The 23,111-nt window shown below is 44.7% G+C and overlaps 1 protein-coding gene across 4 annotated transcripts in view; it reads left to right on the top strand.

Annotated features, from left to right (window-relative positions):
* Positions 1 to 2,597: 2,597 nt before the first annotated feature.
* Positions 2,598 to 23,111, top strand: part of PRRX1 (paired related homeobox 1) — a 77,966-nt gene continuing 57,452 nt past the window's right edge. For 2 of the 4 annotated variants that reach the window (XM_003824643.5, XM_063603990.1), the window contains exon 1: positions 3,991 to 5,681. In XM_003824643.5, the coding sequence (XP_003824691.1) occupies positions 5,441 to 5,681 (241 nt within the window). In that variant the 5' untranslated portion in view covers positions 3,991 to 5,440. Of the gene's footprint in view, positions 2,779 to 3,414; positions 3,810 to 3,990; positions 5,682 to 23,111 lie in introns of those variants that run through there. The other 2 variants (XM_063603991.1, XM_063603982.1) reach the window with 2 other exon arrangements.

Genomic DNA, 23,111 nt, shown 5'->3' with positions numbered 1-23,111 from the left:
TAAAGACTCCTAAAAACATTAAAATATGGGAACCCTGCAGAATCCATTTTGCATTTGTCTTTTCCCCTGTATCATTGCTAATGAATATGTCCTAGATTGTCAACCATGAGAAGGAAAACATTTTCATTCCCACAGCATGTTAGTTGCCTGAGAGTGGTGTTGTCTTCTTTATGTGTCATGGAACCTGTGACCTGTCACCTAATTATCATGTTAGTTTATTAACATGTCAGGGAGTGCAACCCCTGGTTTCCACCTCAGAGAGGAAATTGCTTAGGGTGGGAGACATTCTGCTAGCCAGATAAGGCAGAGTTCTGCCAACTTTCAGTGCCAGGGAAACCCTAGACAGTAATCAGTACCAAACCTGACTATTAATAGGACCACCCAAAGGCACATGGCTGGGAACCAAACCTCTCTCCTACCTTGGTCTGATCTATTGGCAAGTTTCCTTGCTAGATCCAGCTTTGCTCCCACTTACATAGGGATGAATTCAAAAACAGGAGTTATTGTAAAGGAGGCAGGGCAGAAGGAATGGTTGGAAAGTGGGTCTCAGATGCTGGAAGGGTCATAAGGGAGAAGTTTCTGGTTAGTTACATCATGCAGGGCTTCAAACTTCAAAAAATAATAATTGATGGATGGAAGTCAAAGCTAAAGCCAAAGAAAGGCCTACACATGTTCAGAGATTTTGAGTTAGAAATTCTCTTTTTCCAGCTCTCTCTCCCACCCCCAAAAGTCACATGGGGAAAGCAAAGTAGTGATTAAGGAACTACAGGGGCAACAGCAGGCTATTCTCCCGGGCCTTCTAAATGCCAGGCCAAGCCTGCTGCCTGCTTGGGAGATGAGTATGTGCTGTCCACCAAAGCTTCCTCAAGTCTCCTCTCCTGACATCTTTCTGCCAGATGGTCATTCAAATTCTCAGGGTGCTTTGCCCTTCTGGTTCCTACAACGTGAGCCAAGCCCAGAGAACTTTGGTCCTTCAATTTCCCCCTTGCTCCACCCCTCTTGTGAGCAGGACCTGGAGCCTGGAGGTCAAGGAGAGGCTAGGAGCAGCGACCTATGGCGCTCTGGGAAGGAGCTCCCGGCTTGCCAGGACCTATGGGTGCCCTGGGGAGAGCATCACTTCTGGCTCGGAGGGTTTCGGGAGCGCCTTCTCCAGCTCAAGCACGCCTTTTGTCGTTTATGAGGTGAACGCATTATCAGCTCTGTCTTGAATTTCCCTGAAGGGTTATCCCGATTTTTAAAATTGCAATCCAGACTCTCAACAAATTACAAATGTGTGTAAACATAATCAGAGTGTGGATCCAATCCACTTGTAATTGCTAATAGAAAAAAAGGAAAAGAAAAAAACCCACAAAGACTTAAACAAGCAAGAAAAGCCGGGGGGCGGTGGGGGGGATCAGTTCTGCAGGGTGTTTGCCTTTGTGATTTGCTTCCTAGGAGACTGTCCCAACGCGTCCCGCAGCCCACCCTGCCTCGCAACTCCCTGCGGTGATGTCGGGGCTAGAGGAATCCAGGGCTTGGTCCCTGCAGCTGAGGCCTACGGGATATCCCAGGAAAGAGCAGCCTCTCCGTAGTGGTGAAGAGTCTCTCAAGCCTTAGCGCTCTGGTGACCTCCGCGGGATTCTGAGAAAAGCACTGCGGAACGGCGGGAGCGGGCCCTGCTGCTTGCTTCGCGCCCCCCACCCGCCCGGGGACCGCGACTAAGTCCCCGACGCAGCTCTTCCCTTTTCCTGAATACCCTGGGACTCTGCTCCCGAGTTCCAGCTCCGAGGACTCAAAGACAGTCTCCGTTCCTCACTCTTCAAAGACCACCTCCTTTTCTAGAGGTGGGCTCCCCGACCTTGCGCTTCTAGAGCTGCAGGAGCGGCGCTGCACAGGTCTGACAAGCCCAGCTCATTGGCGGGTATCTGAGCCATCAGTCTGAAAGACATTTGGGGAAAATATTGCACATAGAAATTCATATTATACATTATGTATATTATATAATATATATATAGTCCATAAATTAGTAAATGTGTGCGGTGTTTTTCTTGAAACCGTTAGCATCCTAGTTGGTATTGGTAGTACTGGTTGATATTAACACGAATGACAAGTGGGTGATTTTCAAGAAGCGCCCGGTCCCTCTAGAGAATGCGTCCGAATATCAGCGGAGACGACTGCGTATGCCTCCGGATGCCCATCTATAAACTCTCTTGCTTGTGGCTATTCCTCGCTCCCCAACCATATTGACCATTCACCCGGATAAGGCAATTTCCTCGAAAGGGCGATCTGAGGACGCTGACCCCCTAAATGACTGAAGACGCTGGATCTTTAGGGGGAACATCGTGTCTTGGGGGTGCCAAAAGTCCCCAGCCCTTACCCACACCTTTGTCACGACGGGCAATTGGGTCTGTGTAGGGGAAAAACAGCAACGTTAAAACGCAACTCTGTAAATGAGGATAGAGAGTGCGAAAGGAGGGAGAGGCGAGGAGCTGCTCTATTTCTAGGGAGGTTTTGGGGAGACTAATCAGCTCCAAGGACAGACCGCTGGGAAGGGAAAAACGGCCCACATCGAACTGGATGCCGGATGGAAACCTCTCTGCGCTATTAGACTGCGTCCAGTACAGCAGATGGCACGAGCACGTGCGGCGCTCAGCTTAGGCTCTCGGAGGCAGCTGAGTTGGAAATCCCGACGGAAAGCACCCACAAGCTCCCACTCTGCGCTGGCCCACCCGCGTGCACGCCCACCCCCCACGCGCGTCCCTGGCTCAGAAGCGCACAGATGTTTACTGCTTAGAGCCGGTACCGCTGGGGAGATCGAGCGACGTGCGCGGCGCACAGTGCGGCGCTGGCAGGGCTCTGGGCTCCCGGTCGGGGGTTCGAGCGGCCAAGGGATGGGGGTGGGGGCGGGGAGAGTGGGGGGAGGGCGAAGGACCGCCGAGAGGAGGGGGGAGTGGGTGGACTAATGATGAAAAAGTCTCCTCCATCCCAGCTCCTTAATTAAATGCATGGAAAGAACCGAGGCGAGCACATCTGGTTTCAATCTGCAGCCCTTTGATGGCATCAAATGTTCTTTTCCCAGATCAGGGCTGGAAGTTCTGGGCTAACTATGGCCGTTTGGAGCCCAGAAACCATTTACACACACTCGTACCCTTCTTTCTCTCCAGTCGAGCCTCTTGACTATAGGAAGAAAAAAAAAAAAGTCTAGCAATCAAGGGAGTGCGGGAGTACAGATGCGTGTGTGTGTGTGTGTGTGTGTGTGAGTGCGCGTTTAAAGAACATAAAACGCCACAAATAAGCACTTAATATTTTACTTAGTCGTCATACAGTAACTCATTTCTAATGAGACTGTTAAAGCTGTTACCAAATTCCAACAGGTCATGAAAAAACTGCTCAGCACCTCTCTGTCTTCTGTCAGGTTAGGGCTCCGCAGACGGACGACAGAGGATTATCCGTAGACTTAGATGGGGGTTCCTCCGCCCCTCTCTGTCCTCCTGCCACCACAGCCAGGCTGGACGCAGAACCGCACGGAAGCCTCCCCAACTCCTGCCTCTGGGAGTGCTCCTGCCTGCTCCAAGGAATCTGGGCAGCGGGACCCTCTGGGTTTAGCGTCCTCGCCTGGGGAAGCAACTTTGGCCTTACCGTAGAAGTTACAAAATTGGCGGGGGTAGGGAGAAAGATTATAATATATATTTGGAGTCCTTTCTTCCAGTTTAATAAACACGTACTTTTCTCATTGCCCTAGTCCTGGTATGCCTAATGGCGGGGAAAGCCTCAAATAAACTCGGTGCCCTCTGGATCTCCCCAACCTGCCTTTAGTCCGTGCGAGAGGCGTGAGAGAACTTCCTATTATCATCCCTCTTGTTATTTTTATTACATTATTTAATAGGCTCCCTCTACGGAACCAAAAATAGCCTTAATATGCTTACTTTCTCCCTGTACTCCGCCCCAAACTGTTAGAACAGCAGAAAATGTTTTTTTTTTTTGGGGGGGGGCGGTTTGGGGGAAGGCAGAAGGAGAAGAAAATTTGATTGTGATGGTGGTGGATTTTTTCCAAATTTCCCCACAGCTGTTATCAAAACATGCAAATGAGATTTTCCAACAGGATCTTAAACAAATCTGGAGGAGTTAATGCCGAAGCAAAATAATCAGCACGTTTGAAGTGACTGTGAGTTTCAGTTTGTCTTTTCTCCCCATGATATTATTGCAGGGGAATGATAATTAGACCTTTAGAAATCCAAAGGGGCTCTCTTGCTCTCTTCCCTCTCTCATTTCTCTTCTCTCTTTCTCTCTCTCTCTCTCTCCCTTCCTCCCTCCCTCCCTCCCTCTCTCCCTCCCTCTCTCTTGCTCCCTCCCTCTCCCTTTCTCTCTAACTCTGATGTTGGCAAAGGGGGTTTTCTTAATCAGACTGTTTTTTGGTCCCAGGGAAAGGAGGAAGAAGGAGATTGTGATGGAGAAAGGGGGTCTGTGAAACGTCAGGCACAGCACAAAGGCTTTGCCACGTAATTACAGGCTCCTATTAAGTCGAGATCTGCCCTCCCAGGGGTCTCCAATTTTCTTGTATTCCCTACAAAGCCTCCTCTGCATGCCAGTTTGTGCCTTTTGAAGTGCCAGAGAGCTTCTTGATCCAACTGAGAAGGAAAAAGGAGCCCAGCAAGAAGAGGGGGAGAGAGAGAAGGGAAAGGGGGGAACCCACCAGCACCCTCCGTCGGACTCTTGAAGCCTTTTTTTTTTAATTCTTAATTTTTTTTTTTACTCTTTACAAAAAGTAAAGTGAGAATCCTGCTCTCTAATACATCTGCAAGACATCACCCTCTCCTCCTGAAACTTTAGTCACTCCTGAGAATCCACAGGAGTGCAGAGAGGGGGGAACACGTTTTCTTGAAGATGTTTTAAAGCTGGAACAAGCCTTCTTCTGTTGGTGCTTGAACTCTTGCCTGGGAATAACTTTTTTAACCTTTAAAAAAACCATTCACTTTGATTCTTCTCTCCCACCCCTTCTTCTCTCTTCTTCTGTTTGCCTAACTCCCCCGCCCTGCTGGCCTCCGCTTTCCTCTCTCCCCCTTATTATTATTTTTAGTCTGTGCGTGTGGACACTTTTGGAGAGTTGGAAGGGATTTTTTTCTCCTGACTTGAACATAGGGTGACTTTTTAATATTGTATTTTAGTGTGGATTATCTCTTTGGACCGCGCCGGACTTGGCCTCAGGAAAGCAACCAAGGCTGCGGAAGGCGGCTGGTGCAGAACGCTCTGCTCTACAGAAGGGGGTCCCCCGCCCTCTATTCCAATTTTTTTTTTTTTTTGGCCTTCCTCTCCTTCCCTCCCTCTTCCTCCCTCTCTCTCTCTCTCTCTCCACTACCCCCCTCTTTCTTCCCCACTCGGCTCCTCTCCCCCCTCGCGCCCACAGCGTTTGGTGTTGATTCGAGCGGGAAGAGGGGGGTGGGTGGGATCGGTGGGGGAGACCATGACCTCCAGCTACGGGCACGTTCTGGAGCGGCAACCGGCGCTGGGCGGCCGCTTGGACAGCCCGGGCAACCTCGACACCCTGCAGGCGAAAAAGAACTTCTCCGTCAGTCACCTGCTAGACCTGGAGGAAGCCGGGGACATGGTGGCGGCACAGGCGGATGAGAACGTGGGCGAGGCTGGCCGGAGCCTGCTGGAGTCGCCGGGACTCACCAGCGGCAGCGACACCCCGCAGCAGGACAGTGAGTGAGGGGCGCATGCCCACGGGGGTGTGTGCCCGGGACAGAGGGCGGGGACCCGTGTAGGGCAGCTAGAGCCCGTCCGCGGCCAGAAAGACAAGGTCCTGGGACCAGGAGAGGTGATGGCAGACTTCAAAGGAAGGGCCAGTCACAGGGGAAACCAGATGAGAAAAGCGGGTCTCGGCCGAGGGCATAGCCAAGGAGGACGCTGGAGAGAGGCTCCAAGGTCCGGGGACACTCCGAGGCCCTGCGGTCTCAGGCAGGGACTCTGTCCGCGGCGGACTCTCTTTACTTCGGCCAGGCACCGGCTCGGTTCATCCCGCACGCGGGGCGGCGGGGCTGGGCTGGGAAAAGGTCTTAGCGGGGTGCAAACTCAGAGAGCCAGCGCTGTTTGGGAAAGCAGCAGGTTAAAGATGCTGAGTCGGGTTGGAAGGGCTTCTCTCGGGCAGCGTATGACGGCTTGAGGGAGGGCACCAGGCACAGGGAGCAGGACTTGGCGCTGCTCGGGCTGCACTCTCCACGCGGGCACCGTAAGGCCGGGCGCGACCGGGAGGCCCCGAGAGAACGCCCGGCCCCAGACGCTGGAGCTGCTCTCTGCCCCCTGCTGTTGCCTCTACCGCAAATGGGTTTGAGACTGGCAGAGTCAAAAGCCCGGCTGGCTTGGGAAAACGCAGGCCAAGCAAAGGGAATGTCCTTTACGGGTGAAACCTGAAATCCAGCCCCGCATGATCCCGCACAGGCGAGCTGCATCCGGGAGGCGCGAGCTTCAGTGCGGAGGTCAGTGTCACCTTAGAGGAGCTCTCCCTATTGGCTCTTAAACGCCCAGAAAAGTCCAGTTTCCCTTCCCCATCCTCACCGACCAACCTCGCGACCCATGAAAATCTCGCTTCGCTAGTGCCTTAAAAAGAGACTGCAATTGTATCCCCATGTCCCCAAGTCTGTAACAGACCGGTCACCCTGTTCATCCCAGGTGACGTGTGGCCAGATATGTACAGATACTCCCTCTTCTCCTCGAGGTTGCAAGAGTCTGAACTTAGCTGTAAGTTCTCAAATGAGGCTGGTTGCTTTCTATGTCAGTAGTTGCTGGTTACCATTTTGTCTTCAAATTTGGAAATCGTGGAACCGGGGGGCCCGCCAGCATTCTATGATTTTCACAAAACGTTGCCTATTTCAGACTCTCAAAGAATAGACATACAAATCAAACTGCACACAGAAACAATTGGAAACAGGGTCCGGGCACAGTGGTGGCCCCGCGGGCCACGCTACAGCAAGCCGCAGAGAGAGCCTCTGGTGTGCTCAGGGCGCCTGGTCTTCACCCTGCTTCCTTAGTTCCGGCCTGGGCGCCCCTGGGTGTTTTTAGCCAAAAGCGGCCTAGGGCCGATCCACCCAATGCATTAGCAGACGGCTACAGGAACTGAATGAGGAAGTCTGGCCTGGACACCAGAGAAAGGTGGCCAGCTCTGAGGAATGAAGAACCAGGTGTCCCCAAGTTCCGCATAAAGGGCTAGGGATAGAGACAGAGACGTTCTGTTTAGGGTTTGGGTGCTTGAGAGGCTGCACCCGCAGCATTACTTAAGTGTTTGCATAGGCACTCTTAGTTCTAACAAAATGCACTGAGAAATACTATGATTGTTTTTAAACGTTTTACCAGGGAAAATGAAAAACGAAAAATGTAGGCGCGGTGGCTCACGCCTGTAATCCTAGCACTTTGGGAGGCCGAGGCGGGCAGATCACGAGGTCAGGAATTCGAGACCAGCCTGACCAACGTGGTGAAACCCCTCTCTCCTAAAAATACAAAAATTAGCCGGGCGTAGTGCCGAGCGCCTGTAATCCCAGTTACTCAGCAGGCTGAGGCAGGAGAAACGCTTAAACCCGGGAAGCAGAGGTTGCAGTGAGCCCAGATAGTGCCACTGCACTCCAGTCTGGATGACAGAGTGAGACTCCGTCTCAAAAAAAAAACAAAAAAAAAAAAAAACAAAGTAGGGAGAACAGCATTTGGTGTAGACCCCAGCTTCACCAATTCTGCACGTCCAGTCGTTTCTGTTTTGCCAGGACGACTTATTAATTGCAACATTTACCACTGTTCGGATACTAGAGGCTGGACCCACAACAGAAAACAGGACCACCAAGAAACTTCTGCTTAGAAGACCAGAGTGGGGCAGGAGAGACTAGATGCTGCTTTGCCCTATGAGGAGGCTGGAGGATGAGAAAACCAGGGCCAAGGCCAGCGGCCTCGGCCAGCCTGGGGAACAAGCCAGCCGTGGTGGCCCTCAGATACTGCAGGGGAAGAGGGATGCAAATTGTACCGGTTGTTTGGCTCTGAGTGGATGCCACTCCCAAGAAGGGAGCTCGGGATTCGTCGTGGCCTTAGAGTGGGTATGGAGGCGGGCTGGCCAGAGGAAGCTAGCTATGGAGCGCCCCCGAGCAGATTCGGAGGCGACGCGCGGTGGCTGCGAGGCTGCCCTGGACTGGGGACTGGCTTCTGTGAGACCTGAGCCTGGCGCCTCAGAGGCCCTGTGGAGCACGTGGAGTCCTCAGGAGCGCTAGAGGACAAGCTCAGCATCCCGGGCGGAGTTGGGGACTGTATGTCCCGGGAGAAGGGGAGAAGACTCTAGAAACTCGCCCACGTGATACTCGGGCTCATCTCAGAGTTACAATGACTAGAGAGGCCTTGTGGGGAGAAGACCCAGAAAGGAAACTGAGGCTCAGAAAGAGGATGCTCTGCGGAAGCATGATCAAGAGACAGCTTCCGGAGGAGGCCGCAGAAGGCAGAGTGAGGTGATGGGGACGAAGTGACAGGCACCTGGAGCTAGGAAAGTAGCCGAGAAACACACACACACACACACACACACACACACACACACACACTCCAGGCCTTGCTTCCTAGAGAGATGAGGGTAGCGTTCTAACGAATAGTTTGTTGCTTTTATAAGCGCTTTTCTCAACCTCTCTTTTCTCCGCTGGCATGAGAATGGGAGGGCCTGACGAGTCTTATGGTAGCAAGCGTCCAGGGGAACCCGCAATCCTAGTTTTTGGGCTCCCATCAAGAGTTGCCAAGAAAGCTGTTGTGAGCTACTTGGAAGTCAGGACAGCTGGGCCTCCAGCCTGCAGTGACAATGAGGCTCAGACTGTGAATCAGGGAAGAGGGGAGTGTCTCGGGAAAGGATGGCTAGAGCAGACTCTCCCCCACCCCCAAAGGGACTCAGGGATGAAACCAGGAGTCTGGCGCCCTTTGTATCCCGCTGGAAGTCTACTCGAGTGGGAAACCATTGTCTCCTGCGGAGAGATGGGGAATATTAAAAAGAAGCCTTTGGCTCTTTTAGCTATATAGAAACAGTCCTCGTCCTTTCTAAATTTTCTCTTCAGCTGAAATTAGCAAAACAAACTCCACTTACACCTTCAATATTAGATTCTTAATTTTGCAAAATTCCTAACTATAACCTGGACCGAATATAGTTAGAAGGAGTAGGTATTCTCTAAAGTGAGGGCTTCTCCCAGACCCTCCCCACCCCACTCACCATCAGCAATTCTGTCCCCACCCCCACCTTGGTTGATATTCACTACACTGTCCTCTCTGTAGAATGCTTTCTTTCACTTTTTACTGAGTCTCCCAGACTAGTAAATTCTCAACTTCTGTGCTCAAATACATTAAGTGTTCAAAGAAATAGTTCTTTAACATTGTTTGGGATCCAGTGGCTAATGGGAGAGTGTGGAGTGTGAATGGGGGTGGTGGCAGAACGTGGGTAATCAGGGAGAGGAAAGAGGAACAGGTCATAAAAATAGGCAGACCTACTTCAATGAGGACAGTGCATCCCGCTGTCATTTCTTAATCTGAACTTCTGCAAACTCTTTGAAAAAAAAAATGCGCCTGCCTTCCACGTTTCCAACCTCTAAATTAGTGAAACCAGATTGTCCTAATAAGACCTTTTGTTGGAAACACATGTAGTCATAAAAAGGTAGACGGAAAGTCAATTAGACACGCGCGCACACACGCACACATTCACAAGCCGGTGCTAAGTGTGCACCCGGCGCAGCTGGCTCCCGGGCCGCGGCGGGATGCAAATACAAAGCAGCGACGCGGGAAATCGATTTGTCACAAAGGGAGAGGTGTAAACGCAGCGCAAAGGAATTGCTTGCCCAATCTACCAGCCACACTCTCTCGGGACCTTGCCCCGCCAACTTCTCTTCCCCAGAGAAACGCCCAGGAGAGCGGGAACATTTTCTAGGGCGCTCCCAAGTTGGAATTCGCATCACAGTAATATCAACTTCTAGAGTCTCATCTTTTGCAACAACCCTGGTGCCAGAAATTTTCTTATGCAGCACCATCCTGGGACTCTGGAGCCCGTGCTGGCAGTCTAAATTTGAGCTTCAATTATCTCGTTGAAGAGGAGAGCCAATGAAATATATAGCTTTAAGGGTAGCCTGGAAACTTTTCTCTTTAGAGGAGGTGAAATACAGGATTAAGTGCTTCACTGAGTCCCCAAAGCTGAATGTCAAGGCTAGCCAAGAGGTGGTGATTTCGGTTTATTTTACATGCAGAAGTAGGGGCCCGGGTGACCGCCTTCTCTTAGAATTTTGGGGAAATTGATAGTCCAGTGACTCCTACCCACTTTTGGGTGAAGGACGATTTGGAATTTGAAGTGTGAGGACACAGGCCTGTGAAGTCCGAAGGACTCACTGGGCCTCCAGATCCCCCAACTCTGGAATGCAGTGAATACCCACCCCCATGTTTCAGAGCATCTCTCCCATGCGTTAGACGTCGTGCAGTCCTGCATTTTGGCTGAGACACCTAACCCCGGTGCACTCAGGTCAGAGCGCCAGGGCTTCAGGCAGACAGCAATGGGTCACACGGGTCCTTATAGTTCCTTCCCCTTCCCAGGAGTGTCATTTTAGATTTTACAACACGAGCGAATAAATCATCTCCAAACCAACAAGATGTCACCTTCAGGCTCCCCGCTGCAAAAAAAAAAAAAAAAAAAAAAGTCCATTCAGAAGCAGTGATGCCTTTCTATTCCACCGACCCAGCTTTGAATGTCTCTCCCAGCCAGGACCCTTTTCCAAGAAATAACAACTGTAGATTTTCAACCACGACAATCCCTAGACCAGTCTGATTTTTTATTTTAAAAGGCATGTTTCTTTTACAATCCCTCTCCTACACACTGTTTCCCGCTCCATCCATCAGCCTACCACACCACCATCGCAGACCCCTAACTCCTGGAAAACCCTCCTTGGCGGAAGCACTAGGGCCCTCAGGTACGGGATTGTTGCAAAGGTCTGTAAGTGCCTGTGCCTGCATTGCGACCCCCGGCGCGCCTCCAGTTCCAAGGCCGAGCTCACTTTCAACCGCTCTGGAAATATGAATGTATTTTTCCCCCCTTTAGAAGAAGCTATACGAGGAACAACTTTTTGAAATCGGGAGTGTGTTTGTAGAGAAGGAGATAAGGATTGCATTTCGCTTATTTTTCTCCAGGTGATAGAAGTGTTTTGGGGGTCAGAGTATCCTCTCAAGGAAAATGTAAAACGTGGGGGCTCGCATTCTCTATCCAAGCCTTTGTAAGTTTAATTAACAGGACCCTTAAAGTATTCCTTATAGCTAAAGATAAAAAATTACAGGCAATGTTTGGATAAGGGGCCAACTCTCCATGTCCAAACATTTAGAGAACTGCCTGTGAGTGTACACCGTTGTAATCTGATTGGGAGCCCTTTGTCGAATTCTGTATTTTACTTTGATGCTTTTTGAGTACCACTCCCATTGTTTGGGTGTCCTTTAACTCCGTTTACAGCAATATATTAATAAAGAGGATGCATATGTCAGCGTTATGTATCCACAAGAATTTGGATTCCTTTAAAATCAAACGGCTTGGTGAGCAGGCAAGCACTCAAAACCCAACAGTCTCAAACAGCAATAATAATGTCAGCCAACGGCTGCCATGCCCCCTTTTCTCCAAATGCTGTTTATTCTAAAATCAATAAGTTAGGAGATACATTGCAGAGAAACAGTCATTAGTGGTTCAGGGTTGGCAGGTTTGTTTTTCAGGTGTAGATGTTCTTGAGTAATACCTCTCCACTGTGGACTAAATATTAGTAGATTGTCGTTGTCATTTTTCTAATTTAATGCGGCAGCCTCAGGGAAGTACTCATCCAGACAATTATGGGGTATCGATTTTTAACTTTAAGATTAAAAAAATACCATATTTCACTTGCCTGGGGACTACTTTTCTTGATAAAAATATACCTGGGAAGATGATTTTAGGGCCATGCTAGCGTAGGGGAGGGGAATTAAGGCACAAATGGTGGTTGGTTAAGGAAATTTTATGAAAGAAAATAAAGAAAACATGTCAGAATAAATCAATCAGATGCACAAGTGAGTTAGAGGAATCTGAGGACAACCAGCATCTTGGGGATTCTTCTGTTCCCGCGGTTCTCAGATATAGGAATAAGGGTCTGAGTTATGCCCAGAACACATTCGTCGGGTACTGGATGTCCCAGTCCCTTAGCTGCTCCACGTAATGAAGAAGCTCTAATTCCCGAGAACTTTGGGGCTTATTTTTACCATCATTGAGTCTGCCCAGGCTCAGCTCTCTTACAAAGGGATAAATCTGAAATTCATGTATTAATTTGAATCCCCAAGATCCGAGTTATGAGAAAGGGCAAGGGCAGGTTCTACTCCTATTTTGTTTACTTTCACCGAGTTACTGTGAAGTGATTGGAAACTTTCTTAACGGGCAGAGAGAGAATACACGGAAACTCGGATGCAGTAATAAAGTTGACATAGTAGTCGGAACAGGGGGCTCTTTTTGGATCTCACCTTTACTGGGGCTTGAGGTTGTGGAATGGGTGGAAGAGTAATTAACTGAATGAAGAATTTTAACGTTGAAAACAGAGCCCACAGTATTTTTGGTTATAGTGGTGTGGTCTCTGCCTCGGCAAAGAAACAAACACCCCCACCCCATCTTCGCAGTTCTCCTCTCTGCTGTACCGACGTCAGGCGCTGCTTTCCGCCGGGTAAATTAGCGGCGAGCCTCGCCAGACGCATTCCTCCTTGCCTTCTTTCGCCGAAAGGGGGCGCGCTCCTCCCAGGCTGCGCTGGTACCTATCCTGCCTTCAAAAATTTCTGTGTTCCTGCAGGAGAGACAGTAACAAAACGTGGGAAATAATAGCTTGAAGACACTTCAGGGACTATAGGAATATAAGCTGCACACACATGCATCTTAATGGAAACATGTAGACAGCTGGCAGGAGCATTGGCTGCCTGCCTCTCCTCCTTTCAAATGAGGGTGGTCGGGGTTCCAGGGTGGCAGGAGAGGAGTGGGGCCAGATGACCGTGGATGGAATTGGTGGGTGCTAGGACTGACGCCTGGGTTCCATGGCGGAGGAGAGGATTTGTCCCCATGGAGCTGTGTGGACTTTTCTGCATATGTACTTGAGGTCTTCAAAGAAAGAAGGGCAGATCTGAGAAATGGAGAAGTGGCTGGTATTAGTGAGATGTTGAAAAACTGCCACAGAAGCCCTCACAGTGCCTGGAGTGTTAAGACAGAAGAGAAAACCTGGCACCATAGAGTTTTAGGCCCTGGGATCAGGGTAACCTTTCCTCCTCACGGAAGAACAATAACTGCCCCAAATCTTGTGTGAGCCTGCAACTTGGGTACCTAAAGCCATTTCCAATCTGCAAATCTGACTCCTGGCCTCCACTGATCCTCCATTTTTGGGCAAGAGTTTCAAGAGACTCACAGGACAGATGAGGATAAATTTTTAACCCCTTCTGTAAATTTAGGGATTTTCGACTTCTTACCACTCCCTGACAATGGGGGTCAACAAATCAAGGCAACGGTGAGAGTAACAAACTGGAATAATGAATATTTTTTCTTCATAGCCTAGATGATGGTTAATACATACTTTCCAAGATAATCTGAGCTGGAGTGTTCACTAGAAACAGGAGCACAAGGCCAGAACTGTAAGGGAAATTGCTTTCCCACAAACGTTTGTCTGAGAATAAGAACATTCACCCCATTCACTTAATTTCTCATCATCAGTCATGTCATTATATTTTCAAGGACCTCACAGTGCTGGAAAGTGGTGTAGTTATAAATAAGCATAAAAACAGATGGGTGATCCCAGTCCTCTAAATATAATCGGGGATGCCAAATCTTTTCAAAGAGAATTCGTATATACAACTTAGAGGCCAAGGAGCCCAACTCAATCAAAATTTGAGCCACTATATGCTAAGTTCAATCAGCTTGAATATGGGCAAAGTGTAAGACCTAGCCAGCACTTCAGATATATACAGAGAACCACATTTTCTCAAGTTTCCATTGTTATTTTCCACACAAATTTAATGTTAGTCTTCAAAGGGATTGTTAGATTTGGTTTGGGCCGGGAGGGTGGTGAGAGTCAGTGCCCCAGGCTCCTGTCCTTGTCTACTCCCCTTTTTTTGGTACTCTCTCTGCTTCAGCAGTTTGCCAAAAATCTGTGTTGCAGAGAAAATTGACACCTAGAGGCCACAGAGGTCTCCTAAATGCTGTTTTCTAGGATCCTCAGAAAACAAGAGGACCGCTGAGCTCAATTATATGTAATATACCTGGTATCTTTATGTATTTTTCTTTTCTGCTAATTCATTTTATAATAGCCAAGTTACAGACTTCTTGGAGATTTAGGTTTTGGGGACTGGATATCATTCTGTTTTATTTTCAGCTAACTCATAAATATATGAATTTGAAAGTTCCCATTGAAGTAGGTATTCAATGTAAACCTTTATACCTGGGCATTTTCGCATATCACCATTAATTCAAACTGGGAGGTAACATTAAATAATTATGTACATTGTGACTTTCCATTTTCTACCAGTGCTGCTTCCCTAAATACTGGTCTGGACTCCAGCAGTAGTATACTACTGGGACAGTTGCTAAATTGTTGCCTGTGTTCAGTTAATGCTTACCAAGTGAGAGAATGAGCTCTCCATCCTTGGTGGAACACCTTTCGAATCTAGCCTAAGTACTAGCCACTTTACCCTCCCCTTCCCATTTCATACCTTTTGCCTAGGAGTTATCTTCTAGGCCCACCATTTTAATAACCATCTATATACTAACCACTCCCTGTTTACAGCTTCAAGACTCTCCATTGGAGCTGCAATCCATATCTGCAGCCACTTATTTGACATTTCCATTTGAATATCACAAACGTGCTTCGACCTCAAAATCAACAAAACATGGAACTAACGAACTTTCTTTCCCCAGTCTGATCCTCCTACAGCTTTCCCTGTTTTCCTATATGGTAACATGTGGATGCAAGACTCATGCACTTCAGACTCATCCTTGACTCTCCTTCCTTTATGATTCTGTTCCATCCATCCCCAAATCCTATCAAGTTTACCTTCTAAAATAATTTGAATTCATCTACTGTTTAAGTCTCTATCCTGGCTCACCTGCACTGCTGTACCACCCTCCTAGCCTGTGGAAACTCTCTGTATCCATGCTTGTCCTTAATGTGTTGGTTACAAAGACTGGATATAATAGATCCCTAAAGAATATTTGTTGAATTTCCGAATGACAAATGCTAGTGTATTTTTCTACAAGTACATGTAAAAAATCATGTCATGTTCTTTCTTTAGAACTCACAATCACTTTTCATTCTTTACATCAAAATTGAATTAACTTGATTTTAAAAATCACTCTTGATAGTCTACCTTCCCATCCCTGCTCTAGCAGCCTGCCTGATACCTCTCTCTCTCTCTCTGTCACACACACACACGTGCGCGCTTGCGCACGCACGCACACACACACACACAGATTGTAACTGTTTTCCTATTGTTCCCTAGTATGCTAGCTAGGCTAGTATACTAACTCCCTGTGCTCTAGTCTCCTTTCATGTGCTCTGGTCTCATTTTGGCTTCTCTGACTTCTGATGTGAAGTGTCCTTGCTCTGTGCCTCGTTTTTGCAAATCTTCCCATGCTTTCTTCCAAGATTCTGCTCCCATCACACCTCCTTGCGAAACCTTCTCTGACTACTTTATTCCAGACCACACAAATCTCTTTTCTCAAGACTTACTATGGGAAATAACAATCAGTGGCTCCACAAGTAGTGCTCAATTGTTTTCTAAATATTTTATGATTATCTAGATTTTTTTAAGATTTAGAGACTTTTGGGGAAAAGGTGTATTCTGCAGTGTACAACACCGCTGCAGTAAGCAATTTTTTTTTTTTTTGTACGGAGTACTTCTACTGTTTTTGTAATCCTTTTTTTTCTCCCCTCCTCCCCATCTCTGTTTTTGTAATCTTTAGCTGCAAGTAATTTTGTAAATTATAGGAGTAATACCAAAGTGTAATACATGTTCATTTTTGAAAATGTATTATTCTACATTTCAAAATTGAAACGGGACTATCAAGACACCAATTTTTCACCAGTCTGAGCTAGATACAATTAATATTTTGGTGTTAAAATATTTTCTCTTACACTTTTTACACAATTGGCATCATATTGCATTAACATTCTTCATTATTGATTTTTCTTTACTCAGTGGAAAAAGTTTTAACCCCATTTTCAAAGACTGTGTTTCTCTAAAATTAAAAAACTGCGTAAGCATTTAACCCACTTGCTCTGATCAGAAAAATTAAACAAACATGCACCACACTAACAACAGTTCTCCAAGGATTGTGAAAGCTGTGGCATCAGTTAATTCCCAGCTTTCTCAAGTTCCAGTGGGTACATTTTCAGCAGTAAAGTCCTTCAGAGTAAACAGCTTCTTTTCCTTTTCTCTTTGTTCTAGCTGGGAACCTTCCCTAGATATGAGCACGTGTCTTCTTTTGAAATGGGAAAAGCCTGCGTAATACCTAAAGGATGTTCTTAGACCACAGTTAGAGAACTACTGCTCCAAAAATCAATTTTTACATGATTTGGTGAGGAAGAGCTCACAAAATTAGTTGGGGAAAAATTTTGTAGCAAACTAGAAATTTTCTGTTACTCTTGGTCCCTGAATCTTGAATTTTTAAAATTAAATATCTTAAGGCTCATACATGCTTTTTGAAAGAAAGAAGGAGGAAAATGATTTACTATATAAAGGTATTTCTTTATACCTTTTAGAGGTATACGTAAGATAGTGACATCTTCCAGGACATGATAGTGTGGTTTGACAGAGGAAGAAGCAATTATAAAAAATTAAAGATAGTGCATTTACCCAGACATGAGCATCTACAGCATTTCAGCTTTTTTAATGTGATAATTTCAGGGAAACAACATATTTTATTATTATGAAGTCTACGTAAAAATTTTTCCCAAGCAAGTGGACATTAAAACATTTGCCTGATGAATACAAATATTTTATTTAGGGAAAGTATTAACAAGTGATATAAAATCCCGTAGAACAGAAATTTTAAATTATGAATGACATATATGTTAATAATTAATCTTTCTCCTCATGAGAAAGGGAGAAGAGAGAGAGTAAACACCATTTTTGAAAACTAAAAACCACACTTGCCTAATAAAAGTTTCTGAAGTTCCCCCACATTGCCTATTTCTAAGAGAGGAAAGAAAGAGAACCACCCAGAGAGCTCTTGGCCTATAACCAGATGTGCTGTTCAACAGCTCTAATCCTCAAGATCAGGGGAAGACCACAGGCTGAATCCTCAACACATTTAAGAAATAAAATATAATTTAGTTAATTAATCATGGAACCAAAATCTGCAGTTTTGCTAGCCATATTTCAAAGACTGAATCCCTTCTGACAAGGGAAATAGAAAATAATATCACTCCACATTTGACTGTTACAGTCTGTTCTTAGCTTTCCTCAGGGAAGAAATTTTTCCTGGTATGATCGTTCTTACTCAGAATATACGGACTGCTATTTAAATTTATATCTCCCCTCTCTCTTTTTTTTTCTTTACCTCAACATTCTTTTTTTTTCTGGGTGGTGAGAATATCTGTTTTCTGAACTGTTTTGGGCTTTTTGATTTGGAGAATCAGAGCTACCTTGAAGGCCAGGAAATCCAATCTATGTAGTCCTTGAAATATAATCATTTCAGCTGAATTAATATACTCAGACTGCTGGTTTATTTAGATGACTTACTTTGTCATAAAGAATTAATAACATTCTTAATATGAAAGATAAGTTGGGATAAAACATAAAACTGCTTCACAAACTTTAAGAAAATGTGCAGATGCTGCTATGGTCTATAAAGCCAATTTTAAGAAGGTAGGGCTAATTATTTTCATTTTACAGATAGGAAAACTGTGGCTTGGAGCTGCTCTGACCCCATTTTATTTATTTTTCATTATATTGTATGATCTTTGATGTCAACCAAATTCCTCTAGATGCATTATTATCTGGTGAAATCATACTGAGTTAGGAATGAAGAGTCTGGCATGCCATTTCATAACATATTGCCATGCTGCACAGACCTTTTTAAATTCCTCTGGTTCATGTTCTTCATTATAAAATTGGCATGTGACTGCTGCACCTATCTTCTTCATGCTAACACAGCAGGTCGGAAAGAGATTGTGTGTGTGAAAATATTTGAGAAATAAAGGGCTAAATGCATGTGAGTTGTCATACTATAAGGGAGTGAATGGCGAATTTTCTAAATTAAGTTGTCAAGTAACAATAAAAAAACAAGAATGCATTTTGTTGGATTTACAGCAAGGTCTCCAAATGTGAAATATTTTAAATTTAGATTTAGACACGTTAGGAGTCTTCATGTGTTTTACGTTGGATTCAGAAAATTCTGTGTTAAATTATGGTTCCACCATTTATTAATACTTGCCAACTGATTTTAGACAAATCTCTATGTCTCAATTTCCTCATCTATAAAACTGGCACATTAATATTTATCACACAGATTTGTTATTTGGAATAATAAAATGATGTAAGCAAAATGCCTAGTACCCTACTCAAATAAATGCTTTATTATAAATTGTTATAAATGCCCTTTAGGGCAAGCATTTATTTGAGTGCCTTCAGTGGGAATGGTAGTAGGGTACTGGGCATTTTGCTTACATTATTTCCACCCCACAGCATCTCTGACTAGTATGACTTATTTCAGGCATGGATATATGTCCACTGTGGCTTCCCAATCAATGTTGGAGGCCATTTAGTGCCATTGAAATTAGGAATATTTGCATATTCCAAAAGCCATAGTCTTACAGCATGTCACTTATTGAGTCTATTTGTTTTCTATCTACAATTAGAAACTGATGCCTCATAACTTTCAGTGATACTTATACCGCCACACCATGAGTATCTGGAAGAGCCAGGAGTTTGGCTCAGAAGTTGCTGACCATGGTTATCACCTTTAGGTCACCCTTCCTCTCTCAGCGTGAAACAATAACACAGATCATTTTATATTTTTGGATGGCACCAATATTAAAGATTTTACAGGGATTTAAGATGTTACAGTGATTGAAGAAGACAAGTCCCTTTCCTCTAGTTTCTGAATTTTATAGAGACTCTGTGACATATGCTTGGGACACAAGGTGTTAAGGTTTCTTATTCCAGACCTGACATAGCTAGTAAATTTCTGGAGGCCAACCACGTTAATTTCTCTCTGTCATATAGTGCCTCTAACATAGCACTGCCTTACTACTCCACTGAGATTTCTGTGGGTTTACTTAATTTTTTGTACATGAATAATGCTCACCATGTTAACTATAATTATACATAAAGTTGCCATTCTTTTGCCAACTTAGATTTCCTAAACCAGTTGAGTAAGATAAACATTCTGTCCTCCATTTGATATGTGACCTGTTTTCATACATATTTTCCTTTGAAATCTGATAAGCCTGGAAGACATACAGATGGCACTTCTATATCATGAAACATCCAGGACTCTATTTTTTTGCCAAGCAATCAACAATTAAATCTCTCTGGCATATTTGAGCAATAGATCAGCATGGCTAGCAGTTGTCATACATGTGGAGAAAACTGGTCACCATGGGTGAGGCACTTTGACAAGTTTATTGCAAGGCTAGTGTGCTTGTGGTCTAGGAAAGTAGCTTAACATGTGCCTTATGCAAGAGAGAAGGGGCAGGTCAGCCCCAACATGCTAAGTGAGTGTTAGGCGAAGATTAGGAGCACAGCTCTCTTGGCAATAGCATTCTGATATACGGAAAAGTGTTTGTGTGTGTGTTTGCTAAAAATGCTGTCAATATTTTATCATATTGTGTAGGATCTCTAACTGGGGATGTAGATAACTCTGGGTCTCTGTTCTTTGGAGCACATGAAGCCCTTCCTCATCTAGGAAGATTTTCTTTTGGCCGTTGTTTTTCTTCTTCTGTCTATGTCTCTCCCATATGTGCAGTTCATGTCTAATAATTTAGAGAATAGGGATAAGAGAAATAACAGATTATGAGATTCTTTCTCTAGTGTCCTTATACTCTAATCCTGCATATCTTCAATGTGATGCCTGGTTCACTTGCATCAGAATGAACTGAGGTTTCTCAAAATGCAGATTCCAGGGCCCCACTCATACCCAGTGACTCAGAATCTCCAAAGCATATGCATATTAAATATCCCAGATGATTTTTATATCCCACAAAGTCTGAAAACACTGATCTAGACCACTTTCTCCCACAGCAATCGGTATTGAATAATATTTTCCTCGTGACATCCACTGTATCCTGTGTGTTCCATTGTTATTTAACTCTCCTTAAGTGTCAGTCTCATCTCTTCAAAGGAGTACATACAGCTTTAAAGACAAGGGCAGAGGCAAACAGTTTAAGCCTCAGAGCACTTATCATGGTGCTTTTTATATTATAGGAGGCTTAACAAACGGTTGCTGAATAAACAAATATGTGAACAAACAAGTGAGAAAGAGCACACATATAGCACTTATTAGGCATCTGGCATTTTGTTAAGCACTCCCATAAAACCAAGAAAAACAATGTGAGGCAACCATCAGGGGATGTCAAAATTCTAAGTAAGACTAACTGTTTTATTTTATTTTATTTTTTTTGAGACGGAGTCTGACTCTGTTGCCCAGGCTGGAGTGCAGTGGCACAATCTCGGCTCACTGCAAGCTCCACCTCCCAGGTTCATGCCATTCTCCTGCCTTAGCCTCCCTAGTAGCTGGGACTACAGGTGCCTGCCACCACACCTGGCTAATTTTTTGTATTTTCAGTAGAGACGAGGCTTCACCGTGTTAGCCAGGATGGTCTCGATCTCCTGACCTTGTGATCCGCCCACCTCGGCCTCCCAAAGTGCTGGGATTACAGGCATTTTATTTTTTGTCATATATTGATAAATTGTGGTTGTACATATTAAAACTAGTTTTAGGTGGTTGTTAGCACTTATTCTAGAAGAAAAAACGTGTCAAAGAAGTGGCAACCTACCCCATGGATGATGTTTGCAATTTAATTTTAGTTTTAAGTATGTTTTTAAATGAAAGTTTATCTTTATCTTCTTTTCTTACAAAGTCCTTCCTTACTTTCAGACAGTTGATAAAGCACAATATTTCTATTTTGAAATTTTGTTTACTTATCTTTTTATGGTCTGATAAAGCCAAGTTTTAATTTTCCCTTTTTTCTGATGCTGATTTTTGAAAAGGTTGTGTATGAAATTTCAACATAACCTTTCCAAATGTATCATTTAAAGACAACTGCATTTATTCCACTAGTAGTTTTGACATATGCTAAAGTTATATCTCAAATATCCCCATTTAAGGTATGTTTCAGGGCTCTTGTCCTAAATGGATTTTCTATTAAATATCAGGCTTTTTTTTTCTAATGAAGTATATATAATTATGAATTGTTGTCCAAAGGATGTATTTGTTCATCTGCCCTGAATGACAGACCAATGAATGAATTAAAAGGAACTACATTTAGAAAAGCAGGATAAGTATGATTTTAGAAAACTTGAAGGAAGAAAACAAGAAAGAAGGGCACTTGTAGAGATGTGAAGGGGCAGAAAACAGAGGTGAAAGGGTTTCCTGGACCCACGTCTGTAGTAGAGACCACTACTGAGTTACAGTTCTCTAAGCCCATCTGGGATCCTTTGGTGACATGAATTTTGCTCTAGTGGTTTATGACATCACTGGAACCCCGTTGGTGGAATTACAACTTCATAATTCACAGTTAGCTCTTGTTTATTTTATATTTAATCATTTGTGGAGCATACTGGCAGCATACTCAGGGGAACTATGTGGTTATGCTCCTGCAAATCTTGTTGTTGCATAATTAAGTACGTCAGAAGTAATTCACCAAGTGTCATAACATCCCATAGTTCAGGCCTTGCAGATGCTGGCATTGGTTATGATTGTCCTGAAAGTTATCCCGGCTGCATCACCTTCTCAATGAGTTTTCCTTTTGGAGGAACAGTTACCAAAGACAGCTGGGCTTCCTGGTTTAAATAAAATACAATTTTCTGAGTAGCAAGCATATTGCTTCCGTAGAAAGACAACTCCAGAACCATGTAGGAGTGACTTCTATAATGTGACTGTAAAATGTGGTTCTATTCCTGTTAACCCATGGGTATGTAAAATGTATCAATGAAACAACAAAGGCAGTTTTTAGGTGAGCGAGGAGACTTCGGATTTGTCTCCATATTTATTTGTGTTTAACCTTGAGACTCAGAAAGGATTCCACTTAACTTGTGCCTTTGGGTCTCTTAATGGAAGAAGGGAACTAAAGGGAAGAAATTAAGGTGTATTGAGTACCATAATGGATCAGGTACTGTGCTGGGTAATGTATACTAATTATGTTGTTTAAATTTTCACAATAATGCTGAGTGATAGATATTGCCACCCCCACCTTACCAATAGGGCTTTGAGACTCAGAGGAGTTGGAGCAATGTGCCTGAAGCCTCAAAGTTAGTTATTGACAAACCAGAACTTGTCTTGACCCCTCTGTTCTACTGTATTCCAGTATTTTCTAACTCCAGTGGCTAGAAAATTGGAAGGAAGTGGTTGAGTTCAATGGTTTTTCAGTGGCATTTATTCAGTGGAACATAGAACTCTTGTAACTGTGGTACCTGACTGTGCTAGAATTACAAATTAAAACTGCAGATAATCCTTCAGAAAATGTTATCTTTGCAAAAAAAAAAAAAAACAACCCTCTTGATAGCACTAGACATTTAGATGTCAGATAAGCAGCAAAACTGAGTCAATTACAGGGCTCAGTGAACATAAATGAAGAAGTGAGTTGGAAGATAGTACTAGAGAAGAAACAGGTGAGCCAGAGAGCTTTCCTGAAGGTGAGGAGTTGATTTTGACCATGGTCCTTCCAAAAGTATGGCCTTGAACATGCCACCCAGCCCTTATGAGCTCTAATCACAGGAATAATAGAAATATCTTCTTGACAAGTCTATTGAAGATTAAATCAGATATTTATGTAACAACCTTAACTCACAGGTGGAACCAAGCTCCTCATTTGCATCATCTAATATTGAATTGTGAAACACTGACAAAAAGGGGACAGGTTCAACATTTCCGATTATGTTCTCTGTTGCTATGG

The sequence above is a fragment of the Pan paniscus genome, chromosome 1 (assembly GCF_029289425.2).
Source record: "Pan paniscus chromosome 1, NHGRI_mPanPan1-v2.0_pri, whole genome shotgun sequence".
NCBI lineage: Eukaryota > Metazoa > Chordata > Mammalia > Primates > Hominidae > Pan > Pan paniscus.
Note: the sequence above shows the minus strand (reverse complement) of the source record. Positions and strands in the feature narration are given on the sequence as shown.